At 35.4% G+C, this 24190-nt stretch overlaps 1 protein-coding gene across 3 annotated transcripts in view; it reads right to left on the bottom strand.

The window, feature by feature from the left end:
* Positions 1-24190, bottom strand: part of COP1 (COP1 E3 ubiquitin ligase) — a 257866-nt gene that overhangs the window by 195508 nt on the left and 38168 nt on the right. For 2 of the 3 annotated variants that reach the window (XM_003258927.4, XM_030823941.1), the window contains 3 exons: positions 18666-18742; positions 17733-17852; positions 4054-4122 (listed from right to left, as the gene is read on the bottom strand). In XM_003258927.4, coding sequence (XP_003258975.2) covers positions 4054-4122; positions 17733-17852; positions 18666-18742 — 266 coding nt within the window. The remainder of the gene's footprint in view (positions 1-4053; positions 4123-17732; positions 17853-18665; positions 18743-24190) is intronic. The other variant, XM_012511523.2, reaches the window with a different exon arrangement.

Raw genomic sequence — 24190 nt, 5'->3', positions numbered from 1 at the left:
GCCATAAATATCAGAATATTGGTTACCTAATGGGCAAGGAAGATGACTGCAATCCAAAAAGGGTAGTCAGGGTGCTTCAGCTGTTCTAGCAGTATTGCATTGTGCTTACAATGGTGGTTATACAAATGGTCACTCTACTGTAATTCTTTAAACTATAAATTTGGTTTACATACTTTTTTGTGTTTTTCATATAAAAATCGTTTAAAATTCAATTCACTAAAATTCCAAGTAAAACCAAAAGGAAACCAAGACTCATCAAAACGATTATATTACAGTAAATTTAATAGGTAACAAAAATTTCCAAAAGTACATTTTAAAATTAAATCAAATGAAATAGAAGGGAATCATTCAAATGCTGGTACAAATTTGTGCAGAGAAGACTGGCTTTTACATAGAACCCAACACCCTTTTGTTTAATCTGACCAAGAAGGAAGACTAACATGTTCATTTAAATATATATAACTAACAAATGCTGTAATAGGCAAGTTCTAAGATGGCCTCCAAGGATACCCGCCTCTTACTATAAACACCCTTGTGCAATTCTGAGTGTGGAATGAACCAATGACGTGCTTTTAACAAACAGAAAACAGCAAAAGTTTTAGGATATAATTTCCAAGATGAAGTAACAAAGAGCGCGTGACTTCTGTCTTCAATACTCTCTCTTGCTTTCTTACTTGTTCCTCTTGAGAGTAGCCAGCTGCCATGTAGTGAGCTATCCTATGGAGAAGCCCCTGTGACAAAAAAATTGGTATCTCTTTCCAAAAGCTGATGAGCGAGCTTGGAAAGTTCCTATCCCAGTCAAACCTTGAGATAACTGCTACCTTGGCCAACACCTTAAGTGCAGCTTGGTAAGAAACCCATAGCCAAGGCACCCAGCTACTCTGAATCAAAATTCTAGACTCAATATATTAAATTTTTCATGTTTTAGGACATAAAATTTGAGAGTAATTTGTCACACGGCAATAGATAACTAATGCAAATGCCTATTATGTGCCTTGCACTTTCCATTCTCTTAATATTCTAAGGAGAATCAGTAGGAAAAAATAAAACTGAAAATTAAATGGCCCTAAATTACTAGCCAGTTGTGACAGTGGAGTACTCATTATCCAAATGAGTTAAATGAATCTTAACATTAAATCCAAAAAGCATATTTAACTTCTCTGATTGGTATATATCAATGTCTAAACCTACACTCATCAGAACTCCAATTAAAAGTTACAAATGAAATCACGAAGTTAATTTTCAAAGTTTGAATGTCAAAAGTAGCAATCTGCCTCCTGGTAAATCTGTATTTTACTTGAATAAGTTCAAGTATATAAACTATATTACAGGTCCTAAGACCTGTAACAATTATATTCATTTTGAAGATTAAACACGCAAATAGACTTATATGCAAGAAGAAAATATAACCACTCACTTCAATCTGTCTGCACTAAAACATATTTTCTAGACTAAAGCTTATTATAATTACAAATCACTATTGTGCCCAATTCCAATTATTGTGAAATTCAAGAAATTTAATCAAAGTAATAGATAAACGTTTATAATTTGTTACGTAGCTTCTCAGAATTTCTTGTGTAATTAAAACTAAAATACTTAAAGTCACTCAATCACAGATATATCAAAATCAAGAAAACTAAAATGTATTAACGACAGTACAATCACTGTACACTGGAGGCACAAATATCCGATGTATTTGGAACTAGTATGTTTCTTGGTTAACTCACCTACTACAAGAAAATATGGTCCAAGAGAAAAGAAAAAAAATAATCAATTAGATTCAAACCAAAATCAAGCGAAAAAGTTCTACGGCATGATTCATCCAGAAGTTTAATAACAGAAATATAAAAACACTATGCCAAAGCTATAAAATCGAAGTCAGTATCACAGACAGTGTTGTGGGAGGCCATGGGCCACGGCATCAGAGAAAGGCCAAATGAAGATCACACGGAAGAATTAATGCTGGAAAGGAATTCTCCATTATCTATCCAATTTCTGCATATCTTGTGATAGCTTTTGTTCTAAATTATCTTTCCAAGAATGTTTATACGGCAAAGAGGCTGGCGAGACAGAAATAGTGACTTATTCTGGGGGCAGAGGACAGATTTGTTTTCTGACCAACATAATAAAAATTGTGTCTCCCTGCAGTACCAAGATTGAACAGGTTTGCCAGCAACCCCTTTTAGAAGACTGGGGTTTCCCAATATGAGGGTTCCTTTGCTGTAACACAAACAAATCCAACTGTGTGTGCAGTATCCACCTAGAGCCATCTCCACATTGTCACATGTAGGACATGTGGGTCAGAGGGAACTGATGCAAAGATGAATCTGATGCTATCAGATGTCTCATGAGTAATAAAATATTTTATCTCCAGTCATCTCAGGTCTTCTGCCGGCATCAATCGAACTATGCAAGCTAACTTGTTAACCTGCTAAAAAGGTAAAAAATTTCAGACCCTTCACAATGTTTTACAGTTATATGGGTATATCCTTATTACATGAGACAATGTCAAGTCTAACAATTTGTGGCAGGCATCAGGAGACCCCTATAGAAGCAATGAGTAATACTGAAAAATCTCAGGGGCTAATGAAAACCATTAGGTTTCATTAATTGTTGCTTAAAAATAGTTTAGGACACAGATAATAACTAGTCATTTCATTTAAGCCCCAGGTATTTTGAGATTTTAACTTAACTTCATTGATTCGTTCACTCACTCATTATCAGGTACTTTCTTATGTACTGAATATCATTCTCAATGACTTCAAATTCTCAGACAGACAGAAACATGTAATTCCATATATTATAAAATGTTCAGCCTTGATCCTCAAAGTGTGGTCCAAGGACCAAGAACTTCAACATCCCTGGAGCTTGCTAGAAATGCAGATTGCCAGGCTCCAACAGAGCCTCCCTTAATCTGAACATGCATTTTAGCAAGATCATCAGGCAACTTTCTTCTTTTTGGGATGGAGTCTCGCTCTGTTGCCCAGGCTGGAGTGCAGTGGCTCGATCTCGGCTCACCACAAGCTCCGCATCAGGCAACTTTCATGCACACTGCCGTTTATATTGCGCCACCAGACATTTAAACAAATGAATGACTGGACATCATCTTCTTTCCTACCACAAAAAAAAACCTAAGAGACACAAGTAAATCTTAAATTTATAACAGATAATGTTTGTTAGTAGGAATATTAAAATCACAACTCAATTAGCAACAGTTGAGAATAAGAAAAATATAGTCACAAACCATATAAAAAATATTTAGCTATTCAACACTTCATCATCCAGTAAAACATTCTTATCTATTTATTGTCAAAAAGAATAAAGATAGCCCAGAACATAGCACGTAACAGACAATTTACACATTTTTAAATGAGTAAAAAGTATCCTAATTACACAATTCTTAACATAAATGGTCCAGGTTCCAGCCAGTTAGAAATTAAAAAAAAAAAAAAAAAAGTTTTCAAAGTTATTTTAACATGCTATCCAGAGCACAGGATTTTGACTATTTAATTTTCCCATATTTTTTATAGTGTGAAATGACTGAGAAATTTCATAAATGTTAAATTAGAACATGCTCGCTATAAAACTGTTGATACAAAATTGCCTTTTAACTATCCTCCATGAGTTAGACCTCCCAAGTTCTAAATAGGTAGCTATGTTTTTACTTGTTCTTGCCTACATATGTTTTTACCGTAATAAAAAAACTATATCCTACCTAAGGCTTTATTATCTAAATTTTCCTAAGTTTCCTCTTCATGGTGAAGGGTAAGCTGTTATTTAATAAATCTATTTTCAATTCTTTATAGCTTTTAGGTAAGTTATTGCAGTCAATCTTACTGATAACTTTTCAGCACATCTCCACAAAATGATTTCTTAAGTGTCAAGTTGTAAAGAGAAAAGAAGTTAAAATAACAAAGCTTAAGGAAACCTCCTAAAAATTCAAATGCTTTTAAAAATATTTAAAGAAATTTTTTAGCCTGAAATGCTTTTACAAAATGGGAACAGTTAACAATAGTAAATAAAACATTATGTAAAACACACAAAATAATATACCTCTCTCTTATTTCTTCTTGCAACCTTGAGGAATTCCATAAGAATCTGTAGTTGGGCTGCATGTGATTCCTACAATAGAAAATTATAATTTTTCTTTTAAAAAATATAACTGAGTTGAAAGTTTTCTTTAACATCATAGCATAAACAGTATGAAGCAAATTTATGCACCCATTTAAGTTCGCCTATTACTTCTATTTAATCAGTTTTCCCATTTGCTAATTGGCATTTTTAAAAGAATCAATTTTCTGCAAAACTAACTAAAACTAACAAACAGGTGTTCTAAATTACATCCCTTATCTAACATGCTGAAAAATCTTTTCATGGATAATAGCAATTCTATTACCTGACTCCTAGCCTTCTCTTCCCCAACTAAAGTAAGAAAACATCAAAACAAAATTTACAGTGAAAGTAACATAGCTTATAGACACTAAAATCACTTTCTCCATGAGAAGTTCATTTGCAGAGGTAAGTGTAATAAATAGAGATAAACCTATACCTTTCATAAGTCAAATTTATTATTTCTAGTTATTACCTACTTATTCACAGATGTGAGAATATATTTCTATGGAAGATTTCAGGCAAAATCAAACATCTGAAAACAAAAAAATTTAATATAATCAAGTGGACAGCTTGTGGGTAGGGAGTAACTCAAATTGGTAATTGAAACAAAGATAGAACAGATAAATGAAAGTATAATAAGCCTTGAATTTTCTGAGTAGCAAAACATAAAAACACAAGTATATATCATTTACTGTTAAAATTCACAAGAACCAGGAATTCCAGGTTAATCTGATAAAAATATATCAAAATAATATCAAAAGCTAAAAATAAAATAACAATAAAAGATAGTTTATGAACAAACATCATTCTAATTTTTTCTTATATACTTGAAAGGGAGAATAAAAAAGCCCAGTGGAGCAATTCCAAAACAAACAAAAATATATGGAAAAAAAGGTTAATAAAACTTTAATTTGCCTGGCTATGCAACAGAATTACCTGGGGCATTCTGGTGCCCCACTGGGCACCAGACACTGGGTCAGATTTTTAAAATTCTGATCCTGTTCCTCTAGAAAAGGTTCCAGGAATCTTTGTTAAACAAGTGCCCAGATGATAAGAATAAGCCAATTAAAATCTGAAGAATCACTAAAATATAACACATACTACAAATAAGCATGACCACCTCACACCCACTTCTAGAGTCTATGCCTCTTGCAGATCTTTGGATTTTAAAAAATAAGAGGCAAAACAGATCAATGTAATTTACAAGTCAAGGCAAATAAGGAGATAAAATATGAACTGACAATCACAATAGGATAGTCCAATTAAAATAATATAACTGAATTAATATGCTTTACAACTGAATACATTTCCAAAACATAGAATCACGAAGACTGAAATTTTTTCTTGCGTGACAAACTGACTCTGACTGGACCTTAGACCCATTCTTCCCAAGTGAGTAAATCTGTCACACAGAACAAACTCACATGGGCTCTGTCTCAACAATGATGACAAAGCATCCAAGTCTTCCACATTGTTTGTGGGACTTCTCTACACTGGTTATCTCTATCTATGATTATTTGTCTAGAGGACAAAGACCACATGTTTATTTAAAAAGTAACAACTTTATACAAAAAGTAACTCCAAGCTAATAAAGTGACAGTTCATTTACAAAGGAAGTATACAAATTATCTTCAAGATTATAAATTTAAACATTTCAATCTATTAACCAGAATATGTAAATATGACAAGAATGCAATTGATTTGTAGAAAGAAGAGGAAAGTCCCCAAAATGTCAATGTAAAAGGAAAGTGGGGCCAACTACATACACCAGGAATTCACCACACGACACCTTCTTCTGCAGTTTAATCTTTTTAAAGGAAGAATTTCAAGAAAGGAGATGAATGGCAAATATGAAACTATAATTTCACATATAAATATGAAAGAAAATTATAAAAAAGAGGTAGTGGAAGAAAAGAGAATGCTTTAAAAAATGGAAAGAGTATAACCAATTATACCAAAATGTCTAGCCATATAATGTTCTATTAGAACAGGTGCAGAATTTTTAACATGAAAGTAATCCCAAGAAGTCAATTCTCTAAACATCTCTTACAATCGTCAAAACTTCCAAAAAACATGTAATGATCATTTAGCCCAATTCTCCCATTTTCAGATAAGGAAGTGTGTAAGAAAAAGAATAAAGAGAAATGTATTTAGAAAGAAAGAAAGAGACAGAGAAGGAAAGGAAAGGAAAGGAAAGGAAAGGAAAGGAAGGAACAAACATATTTAGAATTTTACTCTCTACTCTCAGTACTCTTTACAATACAGCAAGTTTTTGTTACACTTGTCCCATCTGGTTCAGTTAAGTGTCTCAAGAGGGAGCGTATCTGCTATGTGACATGAAATATGCTTCAAGTTTTTATAGAACATTGGTCTTCTTTATTTTCCTATCCTTCTCTGCAACTAAATTTTGTTGTATTCTAAAAGGAAAAAATTATCCTTATTATGGAAATGGAAGCAACTGCCCAATCAGAGTCTAATATAATTAAATATGTGAATTGCCTATTAAACTCTTCTTATTCCAATTCCATGCTTTAGTATCCTTCAGTTATATGGCAAGTTAAATGTCTTTCCAACTGGGAGAAAACGCACGGGTCATAACTATGTAAATAACTAATGTAACTGATTTTTAAATATTTCACTATAAATGAGTAATTTGGTCCTTATAGGTTTAGTTAGCATGAGTTCATCTTCCCAAGTACAGTTCACTCTACAATAATTGTCTCAAGAGTAGAACAACTGCCATTTTGAGGGCAAACTTTTTTTTTTTTTTTTTTGCATAAGACTTTCCAAGCAGAATGGCGTAGGCAAGTTATTCAGAAATATAGAATTGTTGGCTGCAAAATCCTAGCACTGCAGGAAGCCAAGGCAGGCAGATTGTGCGAGCTCAGGAGTTCAAGACCAGCCTGGGCAACATGGCGACACCCCATTTCTACAAGAAATTCAAAAACTAGCTGGGCGTAGTGGCATGTGCCTATGGTCCCAGCTACTTGGGAAGCTCAAGGCTGCAATGAGCAGTGATCGCACCATTGCAGTCCAGTCTGGGTGAAAGAGCGAGACCCTCTCCTAAAAAAAAAAAAAAAAAAATTATACATAATAGAGAGTGTGCGCAGTAAATAAAAACTATTAAAAATTGAAAAGATTCCTTCTGGAAAGTTGATATAAGGGACTGGGAGTAATGGAACTAGGGACTGTTGTTATTTGCTATAAATCTTGTTAATAATGTTATGACATTGTAAATTAGAAGTATTTATTACTTAGATTTTTTTTTTTTCTTGAGACAGAGCCTTGCTCTGTTTCCCAGGCTGGAGTACAGTAGCACGATCTCAGCTCACTGCAGCCTCCGCCCCCCAAGGTGAAGCAATTCTCCTGCCTTGGCCTCCCAAGTAGCTGGGATTACACATTCGCACCACCATGTCTGGCTAATTTTTGTATTTTTAGTAGAAACTGGGTTTCACCATGTTGGCCAGGCTGGTCTCGAACTCCTAGGTGATCTGCCTTCCTGGCCTCCCAAAGTGCCGTGATTACGGCGTGAGCCACTGTGCCCAGCTTAAAATTCTAACCAAAAAAACCCTAGATAACTTTATGTGTGTTTCCCCTACTTGGGTTCAGATTCCCTATCTATAAAATGTGCAGGTAACATTTCACAAACAGGAGTCATCATCCCATACTTTAGATAGGATATTGCTATTTAGGTAATAATTTTTCTCTAGAACACTATGGTATTTTCCTTAAATCTACTGTCGACAGAAAACTTCTAAAGCATATTCACTTCTGCTTGTATAGACAACAGACTTCAAATAAGGGTACAGATATACCTGAGAATGCACGAAGATCTTCCAAAGCATATGTGGACACAGAGGGTTTTAGGAAGTTGATTCCCTAATTCTCCACCATCTACCTTTTCTTCTTCTAAAACATGTCCGCTCATGGGACATCACTCCAGTTCTCAATTCTAGCCTTTCATCAAATTTTCTATTCTCACTTTGTACAGAGGGTTGTAAGGAACGGATGGCAGCAAAGCAGGCAGGCTTGTCACTTATCTTTTACCCACCCAGAAGTCTACCTTGATACATGCCCCTAGGGTATGAAATTCTCTGGAATAACAAAATAAGGCAATTAAAAAATAATGCAGTTTGGAAAAGTGGATGACTCTAAAGACTAGATAACAAATCCTTTTATAAGTCAGGTAGTTCCCAAGTCTTTGTACTGACAGAAATGAATACTAGTGATTTCTGTACATTGATTTTGTATTCTGAGACTTTGCTGAACTTGTTTATCAGCTTAAGAAGCTTTTCGGCTGAGACTATGGGATTTTCTAGATATAGAACCATGTCATCTGCAAACAGATAGTTTGACTTACTCTCTTCCTATTTGGATCCCCTTTCTTTCTTTCTACGCTTGACTGCTCCAGCCAAGACTTCCATTACTATGTTGAATAAACAGGAGTAGTGAAAGAGGGTACCCTTGTCTTGTGTTGGTTTTCAAGGGCAATGCTTCCAGCCTTTGCCCATTTAATGATGTTGGCTGTGGGTTTGTCATAGATGGCCCTTATTATTTTGCGGTATGTTCCTTCAATACCTAGTTTATTGAGAGTTTTTAATATGAAGGGGGTTGAATTTTATTTAAAGTCTTTTCTGCATCTATTGAGATAATCATGTTGTTTTTGTCTTTAGTAGTCCCATTCATGTGATAAATCACATTTATTGATTTGCATATGTTGAACCAGTCTTGCATCCCAAACATAAAGCCTACTTTATCATGCTGGATAAGCTTTTTGATGTACTGCTGGATTCAGTTTGCCAGTATTTTGTTGAGGATTTTTGCATGGATGTGAATCAATAATACTGGTCTTAAGTTTCCTTTTTTTGTTGTGTCTCTGCCAGGTTTTGGTATCAAGATGATGCTGGCCTCATGGAATAATTGGGGAGGAGTGCCTCTTCCTCAATTTTTTGGAATAGTTTCAGTAGGAATGGTACCAGCTTTTCTTTGTATATCTGGTAGGGCTACTTATTACTGATTTAATTTTGGAGCTCTTTACTGGTCTGTTCAGGGATTCAATTTCTTCCTGGTTCAGTCTTGAAAGGGTGTATGTGACCAAGATACCCAAAGGAATATAAATCCTTGTATTATAAAGACACATGCGCATGTATGTTCACTGCAGCATTATTTACAATAGCAAAGACATGGAATCAACCTAAATGCCCATTAATGGTAGATTAAAGAAAATGTGGTGCATATACACGATAGAACGCTATGTAGCCATAAATAGGAGATCACGTCCTCTGCAGGAACATAAATGAAGCTAGAAACGATTATCCTTAGCAAACTAACACAGGATGAAAACCAAATACCACATGTTCTCACTTACAAGTGAGAACTAAACGATGAGGACACATGGACACATAGAGAGGAACAATACACACTGGGGCCTATCGGAGGGTAGAGGGTGGGAAGAGGAAAAGGATCAGGAAAAATAACTAATGGATACTAGGCTTAACAGCTGAGTGACAAAATAATCTGTACAATGAACTCCCATGACACAAGTTTACCTATATATAACAAACCTGCACATGTACTCCTGAACTTAAAAGTTAAATACAAAAAGACTGAAAGGATATGAAACCAGACGATGCTAGTATTGGAAGGAAAACTGAAAAATCCATAATCATATTAGTAAATTAATATACTTTCTTCTGCATTAGCTGGGTTTTTATTTTTAAATAATTTTAATAGAAAATTTTAAATAGAAAGATTATTAGACATAAAGAACATAAATCCTTGAAACAATTTCAGAACACACATGCTTAAAAGCATAAGAGGAATATTTACAAAAAGTGACAACAGTTCATAAAATGAGTGACTTAAATTTGGAAGCACTGGCATCACAGACAACACTTTCACAATACAAAACATTTCAGTTAAAAAAAATCAGTGTTTAATCCTCTTCAGATTAAAGTGTAAAAGGTTACTTCCACAGTAACAAAAAAAGGGATAAATCAAAAAATGCACACTATTCTTTAAAGCCAACGACTGAAACTAACTCAAGCAGCGATGAAGCCCCAATTAAGCTAAATTCCTGAATAAAACCAAAGAGGTCAGTCTCTCATCCTTGCTCCTAAACACTAAAATAAATAAATAATTTTATAAATAAATAAATTTAAATTTAAAAATCGATGAAATTAAGAGCAAAGCAGACATAGCAGAGGAAAGGAATAACAAACTCAAACACAGTTCGATACAAATTATTTAAATTCACAGAAAAAAAGGAAAATAAGAACAGAGCATCAGAAGTCTGTAAGATAATATGAAACATTATAACAACGTATGACTAGAAACCTACAGGGAAAGGAAGGAGGGCAAAGGGCTGAACAAGTAATTGCTCACCATGTTCAAAAATTAAATCCTAGGTATTGAATTTGTTCGCTGCCAAAAAACAAAATAAAATAAAGAACAGATCCTCTTGTTCCATGAAACCCAAGAAGAATAAATATAAAAATAATAAAATGTAGCAATAACATAGTCCAATTGCTGCAAACCAATGTCAAAAAGAAAATCTTAAAAGCAGTTAGAGAGAAAAACAATATACTAGCTTTAGGAGAAGGATGGTAAAAATGACTACTGATTTCATCAGAAACAAAAGAATAGTGAAAATATCTTTAAAGTGTTTTAAAAAGAAAACCCAAAGCTTCTATATAGAGCAAAACAATCTGCTTTAGAAGAAATAGTAAAAAAGTTATACAAGTAAAAGGGAAATCAGCCAGGTGGATGTGAGAAAAAATGAAGAGCATCTGAAAAGGTAAATATTTGGGTAAATAAAAAAAAGGTGGGGTGGGTTTTTGTTCTTTTTTATTTATTTTGGTATCCTATCTTCAAAAGCCAAAATAACAATGTTTAAAAAAAGTAAAAAAAAAGTTTGGTGAGATATAACATGGTTTGAACCAAAAAAAGCAGAAGTTTAGTAAACTGAGTTATGTGGTATACCATATATTCAAGATTGCCTGCAAACATATTGTCCTTGAAGTAGCATACTATAAACTGTGTGGGAGAAAAAGGCCTTTTGTGGTATTTAGAGAAAACACTAAAATTACAATAAAAAGAAGTACATGAAAAATAGAGAAGATAAAATGAGATACTGAAAACCCAATGATGTCTAAAGAAGGCAAGAAAGGAGGAAGAGGTGATGAACAGGAGGGAGAAATGGAAAACAAATACCACGGTGTAGACTCAAACCAAACCATATCAATAATTATATTAAATAAAATTTAAATGGACTTGAGAACTTCAATTCAATGCACTTATTAGACTGTGTTTTTAAAAAGAACAGAAAAAAATACCTACCTACTGTTAAAGACACACACTTTATAAAGACAATGACAGAATTAAAGTACAAGCATGAAGAAGCCTATACTCTGGAAACATTAACTATAAGTAAGATGCTGTGGCTCTATCAGTATCGGACAAAGCGGACTTCAGAACAATAAATATTTCCAACAATAAACATATCCATTTCATAATAATAATAAAGGAGATGATTCATCCAGAAGATATAAAAATTCTAAACATGTATGAACTGCACCTAATAATAGAGCTTCAAAATACATGAAGCAAAAATTACCAAAAAAGAAAATAAAAACAGACAATTAAAATAATAACTGTAACACACTTGTCAGCAACTGACAGCAAGGAGGAAAAACAAATTTAATAATATTAACTGGCTGGGTCTGGTGGCTCACACCTGTAATTTCAGCACTTTTGGAGGCCAAGGCAGGCAGATCACCCAAGGCCAGGAGTTCGAGACCAGCCTGGTCAACATGGTGAGATGCCATCTCTACCAAAAATTTAAAAATTAGCCGACGCGGGTGGTGCATGCCAGTAATCCCAGCTACTTGGGAGGCTGAGGCAGGAGAATCTCTTGGACCTGGGAGGGAGAGGTTGCAGCAGAGATCATGCCACTGCACTCCAGCCTGGGTGACAAAGACAGACTCCATCTCAAAAAAATAATAATAATATTAACCAACTCTACATAATCATATTTATAAAGAACTACAATGAATAAAAACACTGTTTTCAAATGCAAGTGGAATACTTACAAAACAGATTATGCTGAGCTACAATGAAAATCACAATCAATTTCAAAGGACTAAACACATGCAAATTGAGCTTCCCCTTCTGGCCAAAATGGAGTAAAAGGGACTAGATCTACATTCCTGCCTTAAACAACAAAACACCTGTCCAACTATATGAAACAATGCTTTCCAGACAAAGGGCCAGAAATATTACATGTTCCCAGCAGCCAGAGTAGAAAAACCAAGAAATATACATGCATCAGGTACTCAAAAAAGGTTGTCGCAGTAGTGAAGCAAAACTAGCAAAGACAAAAAACTGCTCTAGCCCTCCCTATCATACCTTAAAAACAAGCTTCAAGGGATTCAAACTGTTTCCAAGTAGCTTAACTACATGTCAGGACAAAGTTCAGGAATATATAAAGGATTACAAAAATATTCAGCACTGAACAAGGCGAAATTTATAATTTCTGGCATCTAATTAAGAAATAAGCATGAAAAGCAGAAAAATATATCCTACAATAAGGGGAAAAGTCAATCTATATGGAGAAAAATTGAAGACAGCAATAGAAACTATCCAAAATGAACTAGAAAGATGAAAAAGATCAAATAAAATGAACAAAACTATTCATCAATGACCTAAAGAACAACTTCAACTAGCCTAAGAGATATGTAACTGGAATTCCCAAAGTGGAAGAGGGGACATAAAAATATTTGAAGAAATAATGGTTGAAAATTTTCTAAATCTGAGGCAAACTATCAATCTACAGATCTAAAAAATTTAAAGAACCTAATAACAAAAAACACAGGGGAAAAAAAACCCTATTGCAAGGCACATCATAATCAAAACGCTTACAGCCATAAAAAGAATATCTTAAACTGGGAGAAACGTATTTCATTAAGAAGACAAAAGGTAAGAATGACAGCAGACTTTTCATCTGAAACAATGCTAGGAGAGAGTGGAGCAACATTTCTTTAAAAGTCAATCTGGAATTTTATACTCATATGGAGTACCTTTCAAACACAAAAGTAAAATAAAGACTTAGTCAGACATACAAAAGAAATAATTCACCTCCCACAGTCCTGCACTAAAGAAATGGTAAATGATGTCCTTGAGGCTAAAGGAAAGTAACAGATAGAAACTGATCTACACGAAAGAATAAAGTACACCAGAAATGGTAAATAAATGGGTAATATAACACTTGTTAGAAATCTCCATAATTTAACCACAATTCATAACAATGTATTGTGGAATATATAACATATTTAGAAGTAAAATATATGACATAAAATACTACAATGGCCAGGAGAGAGAAAATGAAAGTATACTGTTTTTAAGGTTCTTTTTTTTTTTTTTTTTTGTGGAGACAGAGTCTTGCTCTGTCTCTCAGGCTGGAGTGCAGTGGCACAATCTCGGCTCACTGCAACCTCTGCCTCCTGGGTTCAGGCAATCCTCCTGCCTCAGCCTCCCAAGTAGCTGGGACTACAGGCGCACACCACCATACCCAGCTGATTTTTTGTATTTTTAGTAGAGACAGGGTTTTCACCATGTTTCCCAGGCTGGTCTTGAACTCCTGAGCTCAGGCAATCTGCCCACCTCAGCCTCCCAAAGTGCTAGGATTAGAGGCATAAGCCACTGTGCCTGGCCTAAGGTTATTAATACAGATGAAGTAGTATAATATTACTTTAATGTAGAATGTGGTAGCAATTGTATTAAAAACTCTAAAGCAACCACTAAAAAGACAAAAAATTGTAAGTGATGAACCAACAAAGCATCTAAAATGGAATCACCTAAAATCATGTAAATTATGTTCTCCAACTATAATGCAATTCAACTAGAATTCAATTACCAAAATATATACTTGGCAAAGTAGTAATATCCAAAATACGAGCACACACACACACACATACACAAATCAGTAAGAGAAGACAAATGATCCATCAGGAAAATGGACACAGAATATGAATAGGTAATTCATCAAATAAAAAACAAGGGTGGCTGAATGAAGAAATTCTCAACTATACTAGTTATCACAGAAATGTATTTTTAAAACACATATATACACACACAAACAGTATTTGATACTTATCAGACAGGCAGTAACTAAAAAACAGAAAATACCAAGTGTTTATATGGCACAAACCCACAGAAGAGCAATCTGTCAATATCAAATATTTAATAAGATTAAAATGTGCACACATACCCTAATGTGAGCACAAGGAGAAAGGTATACTAAATGTAGTGCTGACACAACTAAGAATTGAGAAGAACCTAAATGCCCATCAATAGAACAGATATATTTCTGAAACAGATTACTATGAAGAAGTTAAAATAAATAAACCAAATCTACATTTATCAATATGAACCTCAAAAAGTAAACAAATAGGTATATTTCAAAAGGATAACTACAGAATGAAACCCTTTATATAAACCTCTAATTTAAACAAACAATACTTTATATGGTTGTAGATACTAACATACATAAGAAATGCATACACATGCTTGAGAAGGATTCTTGCCAACTTCATATGGTGGTCACACTGGGAGAAGGGAATGAGATGAGAGGAGTTTAAGTATGAAAATAATTAATTCTTAAGTCAGATCTAAGACATACGCCGAAATCTTCACATTTATTAAAACTAGGAAGGAGTATTTCAGAGCCCCATATTATTTTCTGTACTTTTCTGTATGCTGGAAAGATTCAGTTTAAATAATAATGAAAAGTAAAACAGAAAACAATAATGTAAAAAAATCTATGACAGAAACTTCGCTTCTGAGGTGGCTCTCTCTTCAGAAAACAATAGGAAAGAATCTGTAATCTAATAAGACAACTGTGTTTCTTCAATTTGAAGCCAAAAAGGAAACAAAGACGAATGCTGGCATATCAGAAGGTAGGAAGAAGGTTACCAGTTCTCACTTTCACTATGTAATTATCTGCTTTTGGTATGGTAGCCCACACACAACTTTTTTTTTTTTTTTTTTTTAACTTTAAGTTCTGGGACACAAGTGCAGAATGTGTAGGTTTGTTACCTAGGCAATACCATTCAGGACATAGGAATGGGCAAAGACTTCATGACTAAAACATCAAAAGCAATGGCAACAAAAGCCAAAATTGGCATATGGGATCTAATTAAACTAAAGAGCTTCTGCACAGCAAAAGAAACTATCATCACAGTGAACAGGCAACCTACAGAGTGCGAAAAATTTTTGCAATCTACCCATCTGACAAAGGTCTAATACCCAGAATCTACAAGGAACTTAAATTTACAGGAAAAAAAATAAACGACCCCATCAAAAAGTGGGCAAAGGATATGAACAGACACTTCTCAAAAGAAGACATTTATGTGGCCAAAAAACATATTAAAAAAAAGCTCAACATCACTGATCATTAGATAAATGCAAATCAAAACCACAATGAGATACCATCTCACATCAGTCAGAATGGCAATTATTAAAAAGCCAAGAAACAATAGATGCTGACGAGGCTGTGGAGAAATAGGAACACCCACATACATCTTTAAGTGTGCCTGTTATGAAGCAGTCCAGAGAGCTTCTCTCTTAACACCTCCGTTGGGGGTGGAGGGGTTAAAAATTATAGTTTTCTCCTAAAGTAGAAAAGAATCATTAGCTTAGTTATATAAGAAGGAATCAGGGATTCCAACTGCTTCTTAAACAGATTCTCAACCACGCATTCTGTTTTCAGCCTTTACTCTGTCAGATACCTGATGGTCCCAATCCCAGGGCCTCTGCTCCACAATATAAATAGGGTCAGTTCTTAGCTTTCTCCCTATTATTGGTGTAGCATTCAGTTTCCTCAGATCTACTAATCTGTTACCTTTTGTCCATCTGTTTCATAGCTTAGAAAATATTCCTGAAAATATATCTTCTCTTATTTTTATTTATTTATTTTTGCCTCTTTAAAAACTCTAATTTACTGTCATTTTCATCATTTCAAAAGGGAGCAAGGTAACTGCATATATTCAATCTCTCATAAAAAGTCATTTTAGGGCCGGGTGCAAGTGGCTCACGCCTATAATCCCAGCACCCTGGGAGGCTGAGGTGGGAGGACTGCTTGAAGCCATGAGTTTGAGACTACTGTAGGCCAATATAGTGAGACCTGTATCTACAAAAAATAAAAATAAACTAGTCGGGTGATTTAAAAATTTAAAAAATTAGTGATGTGAGTGACAGGCTGAGGCAGGAGAATCACTTGAGCCCAGGAGGTAGAGGATGCAGTGAGCTATGACTGTACCACTGCACTCCAGACTGGGTGGGTGACAGAGGGAGACTTTGTCCGTTTAAAAAAAAAAAAAAAGTCTTTTATATTACTTATCACCATGTGAAAATACCTGCTTTACTGATTTAGTTCACAAACACACACATACAGCAGAACTCTAGCTTGTCCACAGCCCTTAACACAACCCCTGGCACACAGTAGATGCTAATAGAAAACGATGGTTAAAACTGTAAGAGAAATTCCCATGAACCCCACCTCCCAAACAGATACAACATGGGAGACAACTCATTTTGGATGGCTCAACCTGACACACCTTTCTCCTACTAGAAGATCCCCACCACAGTCAGTGGGATCCAGATCCAAGCTAAGTTAATCATAACCTAGCCACAGAAATTTTTAAACTGCAGTTGGAAACAAAAGCTCCTTTTTTTCTTTTATCAAAAAACATACATATAAACCAAGAGTGCAAATGACATTATTATCCACCATGTGATAAAAAAGTCTATGAGAAAAGAAAATCAGAGCTGTCCCAATCAAACAGGCACAAGGGGCACAAAAGAAAGACTCTCAACAACATTCAAATCCCTAATCTCATGTACTTGTAGTCTTCCAGAGAAGCCATGGTTCTAATCTTCTCAAAGTTTGGTGGTTCAACTATTCTTTTTTGTGTGTATGTGTTACTCACTCACTTACTGTCTCAATAAATACTCCCTTTATGTTTAACCTCAGGGTAGTATTTGCTTATGCTAAGGTGTGTGTCGCTTATAATATATCACACTCAATTCCCAATACCTGCAATTTCACATTTTACGTCTTTAACATTTACGTAAAATAAATGGAATTTTACATTAAATAAGATATATTTAGTACAGATCTCTTTAAATGCTCTTAGTTATGCCATAGACTACTACTGCTACCAGTGGACACCTGCTGAAAGAATTGTATGTAGATAAAAATAATCTCTATTTCTCCTCCAAATCTCACATATGAAGAGGGGACAATATGGCAAGAAAGATACTCATTAGAAGACAACCAACAAAACTATTTCCTATGAAAACGAAACTTTACTTTCTCAAGATTTTTAACACTCAGCTTTTGTTAATAAAAACTGGTCATTCCAAGTAAGTTATAATGTATTGAAATTGTTCTTTAAGTTACAAAATGGGGGAATCTAGCAGAAGTGACACTTTGTAGCTGTTTCTAGCTGAGTAAAAATGAATGCGTTAGTGAAGCTATCCTATTATTTTTAAACTTTCTAGATCTTTTTCATTGCAATAAAGTTCATCATTTAAAATTTTTAAGTTTAGCTACCACTTACTGCTTCCAGTTGTTTCTTCTTCTGCACTAGTAACTCCAACATAAGATTGACATTGGCCAAATCAAGGTTATCTTGGTCAGTTCCCAACAAATCTTGAAATATCTGCCACCTGTGGCCATTCTAAAAATGAAGAAAGAAGAAACACAACTTCCTAAGAAGACTGTTTTAGAGACTAAAACAAATGTGTACTTGCTACTTCCTAATATGCTCATTACGTAGATATCGAAAATATACTATAAGGTTCCAAACTACCCCTTCCTAGCTAGTGGCTCCCTACTGTCTTCCAGTTATAACTTAAACACTATTTCTTCTCCCTTAAATGAATTTAGATAACAAATATAAAAGGTGCATTCGAGACTATTCTAAAGCTGTAATTTACCTTCAAAATGACTGAATTATTTGTCTAGCCATATTTTCAATTTTGCACGTAGTAAGGTATTAAGCTCATTTGCCTCGATAATTTGGGACTAAGCCTTTAAAATTGAGAATCTTTCAAAGGTTTGTTTTTGTTTTTGTTTGAATATAGACAAAAGTCTCACTATGTTGCCCAAGCTAGTCTCAAATTCTTGGGCTTAAGTGATCCTCCCGCCTTGGCGTCCCAAAGTGTTGGGATTATAGGTGTGAGCCCAACCTCGACAGTTTTTTGAAAATATCTAACCACTGTTTCACCACCCAAAATAATCCTTCAAATGTCAAGTATTAAAAGACAAATGTTTCAATATAATCCTACCAGACCTTTCAAAATAGGATCGCTCTAGTAAAGTACTACAGACAATGCAGTTAAGAAAGTTATTTATTTGACTAGAACAATCTTAAACAATCTCCTTTAAGAAAAATCAATAATATACTAAACTTTAACATCTAACTAATATTAAACCAATAAAAACAACAAAATGAAATTTATTAAAAATAGTAATAAGAGTTGAAACATACGGTGCTACTCACTGAGTGGTCCAATTTGAACCTCTTTTCCTCAAATCTTTGCTTCTGTTTAAGAATGAGTTCATTCACTGAAAACAGAAACAAAATAAAAAGCACACATAATTTGCATTTTTGTTAAACGCATCGTGTAATTCTTCGGTTTAGACAGATTCTATTTTACCCATACATAGCCTCCAGATTCAAAACATGCTAAACAGAAAGTGTTAGCTTTTTATTTTATTTCAAATTGGAAAATAGTTTTACTGCAGCTGCTACTACTACAACTACTATTACTATAGGAGAATTCTTCAGAATATATATTTTCTCTTACATGTTTCTCAATGATGATGCTATCGGCACTTGCTGACAGAGAAATCCTCATTCACCATGTGAGACCATCACATGCCCCATATGGTAACAAGGCATGAGTAACTGAGTATCTACTATGAGTTAAGCACTAAAGACTTGCATTTGTTCTTTTTCTTTGTAATTTTTCTAAAAATACCATGGAAGACACTTTTAGCTAACTATCCAAAAATCATCCTACTCTTTTTCTTGATAATAACATGACTTTTTTCCACGTATCAGACTGCCATATAACTTTCAGAGAGGTTAGATCCCACCCCAACCCCATGTATTACTTTGACTAACCTAAGGCAATCTAGTCCTTCATGCCCTTGCCAGTGGTTGATGTGGGGTTGAGTATGTAATCCAATTTTGACCAAAGAGAGATGTGCTATCTTTCAGAAAGAAAGGATAGGAGAAAAAGCCATGCCTTCAATAAGGGGATGATATCTGGAACTGCTTAGAGCCATCTTGCAATCTCAAGAATAGCCAGCCAAAAGACCAAGGTATAGGCTGGCAATGGAAGAAAAGAACAAGAGGAAGAACCTGACAATACCACTGAACCACTGATAACTAGCTCTAGAAATTATTTTCCCGTGAATCGATACATTTTCCATAATGTTTAACCACTTTAAATTGGATCTTTCTATTTTTCTACAACCAACAAATAGAAACTGACACAAAAAACTGATTTTTTTTAAAAAAACGGGAAACTAGCACTAGGCTAGATAGGCACTTTATAGACAATATCTTACAGATTATTCTCCCCAGTTAGAGATGAAGAAATATTAGCACAGAGAGCATAAGGAACTTACACGTGGTGACATATACAATGAGACAATGCTGAGAAGATAGACTCAACTGTCTGATACTTCCACTATATCACAATGCAAGTATAAATATTTTTTAAAACAACAAACAGATACCAAGCTCATAATAAGGATCCAAGCTTCAAACACAATCCAAGGCCTCAAGCAACTCAGACTAGCAAGACAGATGCATATGATACAGTACTTATAATATAATGTAATAATCAGTACTATCATTAAAATAGATTTACAAAGTATACACGCAGAGATCAATCAAAATGTTAACAAGCACACTTCATATAGAAGGCAACATTAGAAACGGGCCATAATAGGTGCACAGGGACTCACTAAGCAAAAATAAGAGTGAAGAAAAATTCAGGTGAGAGAGAGAGACAGAAAGAGTGTGTGTGTGTCATGTGTGTCTGTGTGTCTGTGTGTGTGTGTGTGTGTGTGTAGGAGATACAATGATTTAAAATCAATATAGTAATCCCAGCACTTTGGGAGGCCAAGGCGGGTGGATCACCTGAGGTCAGGAGTTCAAGACCAGCCTGGCCAACATGGCAAAACCCTGCCTCTACTAAAAATAGAAAAATTAGCCTGACATGGTGGCACGTGCCTGTAGTCTCAGCTACTCGGGAGGCTTAGGCAGGAGAATCACTTGAACCCAGGAGATAGCCGAGATCGTGTCACTGCACCCCAACCTAGGAGACAGAGCCAGACTCCATCTCAAAATAAATAAATAAATAAACAAGTAAGTAAGTAAAATCAATATAGCTAAAACAAGGGTCAGAGTGATCTTGTGAATGATTCACAGGGATTAAGAACTAAGCCTGGAAATGGAAATGTAGGCAGATCAGAGCCAGATTGTGAAGGGCCTGAACTGCAGGTACCTTACACAAGAAAAGTTATTATAATCCAGACAAAGGAGAGAGCATGAAATAATTCAGTGGGAATAAAGAGGAGTAAGTCAATAAGAGGTCAGTGTCACAGTTATGAATTTAACCATTTGAAGAAAAATAGTGACAGTTAAATACTTTACATGAATATGCCACATTGAATTTTACCACAAAATCTTATAACCATTATATTTGATTCTCAATAACAATACTGTAAGATCAAACATTTTTTCAAGAGCAACGCTATAAACTAAAGATCAAGCCTGTATTTTATTTAGTTATGTATTTATTGAGACAGGGTGTGACTCTGTCACCCAGGATGGAGTGCAGTGGCGTGATCTTAGCTCACTGCAACCTCCACCTCCCAGGCTCAAGCCATCCTCCCATCTCAGCCTTCCCAGTAGCTAGGACTACAGGTGCACACCACTCCACCAAGCAAATTTTTGAATCCTTTATAGAGACAGGGTTTCACCATGTTGCCCAGGCTGGTCTTGAACTCTTGGCCTCGAGTGATCCGTCTACCTTGACCTCCCAAGTGCTGGATTACAGGCATGAGACACCATGCCCAGCCAAGGTAGATCAAGCCTGTAAAGGCCACAAAATTAAATTACAAAATAAAGTTACAGCAAATGATGGCAAAAATAAAGAGTAAACAAACAACGTATTAAACTGGCTTGCCATGTCATATAAAGACATTTAAATTCTATATTTACCAAATGAAGTTTTTTACTACTGTATCAGATTTTTCATGGAGCTACTTGAAAAAATGGTTATTTTTTTCTTCTTTAAAAACAATATCCTAGGCTGGACACAGTGGCTCATGCCTGTAATCCCATTACTTAGGGAGGCTGAGGCAGGCAGACAGCTTGAGCCAGGAGCTGGAGACCAGCTTGGGTAACACAGCAAAACCCCATCTCTACAAAAAAATACAAAACTTTCCCAGGTGTGGTGGTACATGCCTGTAGTCCCAGCTACTCAGGAGGCCTAGGTGGTAGGACTGCCTGAGCCCAGGAGTTCGAGGCTGCAGTGAGCCGTGATCGCGCCACTGTACTCCAGCCTGCATGACAGAGAGAGACGTTGTCTCAAAAAAATAAAAATTTTTAAAAAACTGTATCCTACAACAAACAATGGTTACCCATGGAAAATAAAAGAAGTAATTTTATTTAGTACACTCGGCTTAAGTGTTTCTTCATCAAGGAGTATTTTATTATTTTTGTACTTCAAAAATTTAACAGAAAAAAATCTCTTAAAATGCAAGGTATATACACTGGACTCAACATTCAAATGTCTATATATATATATATATATGAAAGTCATTAGAGTCACACATTTAGTGGGAAAACCCATTCAAAACTATGTCACAGCTTACAAACAAGAATACTAAAATGGTGAATTCCATTCTGTAACTTTGAAAACTTATTTTAAAAGCAATGCTTACCTATTAGCAAAAGACATCAGCTAGCATCTTATTTATACTATAGATTAAAGCATTTAATGATCGGTGTCTGTCTTGTCCACCATCGTGGTCCCTGACGCATAGTAGGCACCCGGTATTTGCTGAATGGATGAATGAATGAAATCTTGATGATATGCTCCTGGATTTTAAGTGTGATATGCCACATTTGGCTAACACTTTCACATTTCCAATTAAGATAAGCCTTAATTTGAAACCATCAATTCTTAGAATTGATACCTAAACCTAAGGATGTTATACATTTGTTAATTATAATTCTACAGAGCCTTACAACATCCACAGTACTAAGAACAAACATTTCTTAGTACTAAGAAAAATGCATTTTAATGCTAAAGACTCCACTCAAGCAACGGTCTTTCTAGAGGCAGAACAGTATAGTAAAAGCACAGATGCTTGAGCCAAATTGCCTAAGACCAAATTCTAATTTCACCACTTTGGCTGTATAACTTGACACAAGTTACTCAACCTGTCTATGCCTTAGTTTCCTCACCTAAGGAATGAGGATGATAAAAGCAGTACCCATCTCACAAGCCTGCCATAAGGATTGAGTTCATGTACATAGAGGATTGAAAACAGTGACTGACAGTAGTAAGGACTTTTATATGCATCAGCCATTTTTTTTTTAAGCAGGGATTTTATACGTTGCAAGCATACTGTATTTTTTATTAGTGGTTAAGAGGATTACTCATTAGAGAGGTAAGAAAATTCATTTTACGATTTTTTCCTTTTTTTTTTGTAACAGAGTCTCGCCCTGTCGCCCAGGCTGGAGTGCAATGGTGCAATCTCGGCTCACTGCAACCTCTGCCTCCTGGGTTCAAGCAATTCTCCTGCCTCAGCCTCCCGAGTAGCTGGAATCGATTACTGGTGCGCACCACCACACTTGGCTAATTTTTTGTATCTTTAGTAGAGATAGGGTTTCACTATGTTGGCCAGGCTGGTCTAGAACTCCTGACCTCGTGATCCGCCTGCATCAGAATCCCAAAGTGCTGGGATTACAGGCGTGAGCCACCACCCCCGCCCTACAAATTTTATATATAGAGAGAAAGGTAGAGAAAAAGACAGCTGGGTGGGTGGGGGGAGTACAGGGGAAAGGAAGGAAGGAAGGAAGTGAGGGAGGGAGGGAGGGAGGAAGGGAGGGAAGAAGGAAGGGAGGGATGGAGGGAGGGGAAAAGAGCGAGCAAGCAAGCAAGCAGGCAAGCAAGGGAGCTTAGAAAGCAATCTTTGGCAGGAGTGGAGTACACCTGCAGAGTATATAGGGAGTGGTAATGGGGAGGGGTGGTAATGGAGAGTCAGACTTCCAGCCCTTACCTGAATCAGCCTTTCAGGATCAGGAGAGGGAAAGAGAGCATTCAAGACCAAGGGAGGCAGAGAGGAGCAGACAGAGTATGCACACTGGAGGGAAGTAGGGGAGAAACAGAAGAGAATGAGAGAAAATGCTGTGGAAGGTAGAGACAGATGCAGGGAAGGGAAGTCAGGAGGAAGAGGGGCTATAGTGTACTGCTTACAGCAGGAAAGAAAGAAAATCATATTATCTATCCCAATGAAAATGTACATGACTCTAATGACTAAGAAACCAAATCCATCTTGAGTTATTTGGTTTCCAACTCTTTCTTTTCATCAAAATTGAGGAAAATGCCTGACTTGTTAATAGGGCATTTAAAATTTGTTTTGTGACAATAAATCAGTAAGTGCTTCTTTAGCACAAAATTCAAAAGGAAGGCAAAGAAATGAGTCATGTTGCTGTAAAAACGCCTTCAAGTCCCATCAACTTAATTAATATAAACAAGGTTTCTCAAGACTCACACATTTAAAAATAAAAATTACACTAAGGAAATGGAATCCTTGTCCTAGTAATATTCATCAATGCCACTTAAACTGCTTGTGGAGAAGGATACCATGCACCTTGGTAAACGGTACGTTCACTATAGAATTTTATGTCTAAGACTTTATAAAATTATGTGTAATATTTGTTTGATCAATTGTATACTACTACTAATTAAATAACATAGGAAA

This window comes from Nomascus leucogenys, chromosome 12 (assembly GCF_006542625.1).
Source record: "Nomascus leucogenys isolate Asia chromosome 12, Asia_NLE_v1, whole genome shotgun sequence".
Classification (NCBI taxonomy): Eukaryota; Metazoa; Chordata; class Mammalia; order Primates; family Hylobatidae; genus Nomascus; species Nomascus leucogenys.
Note: the sequence above shows the minus strand (reverse complement) of the source record. Positions and strands in the feature narration are given on the sequence as shown.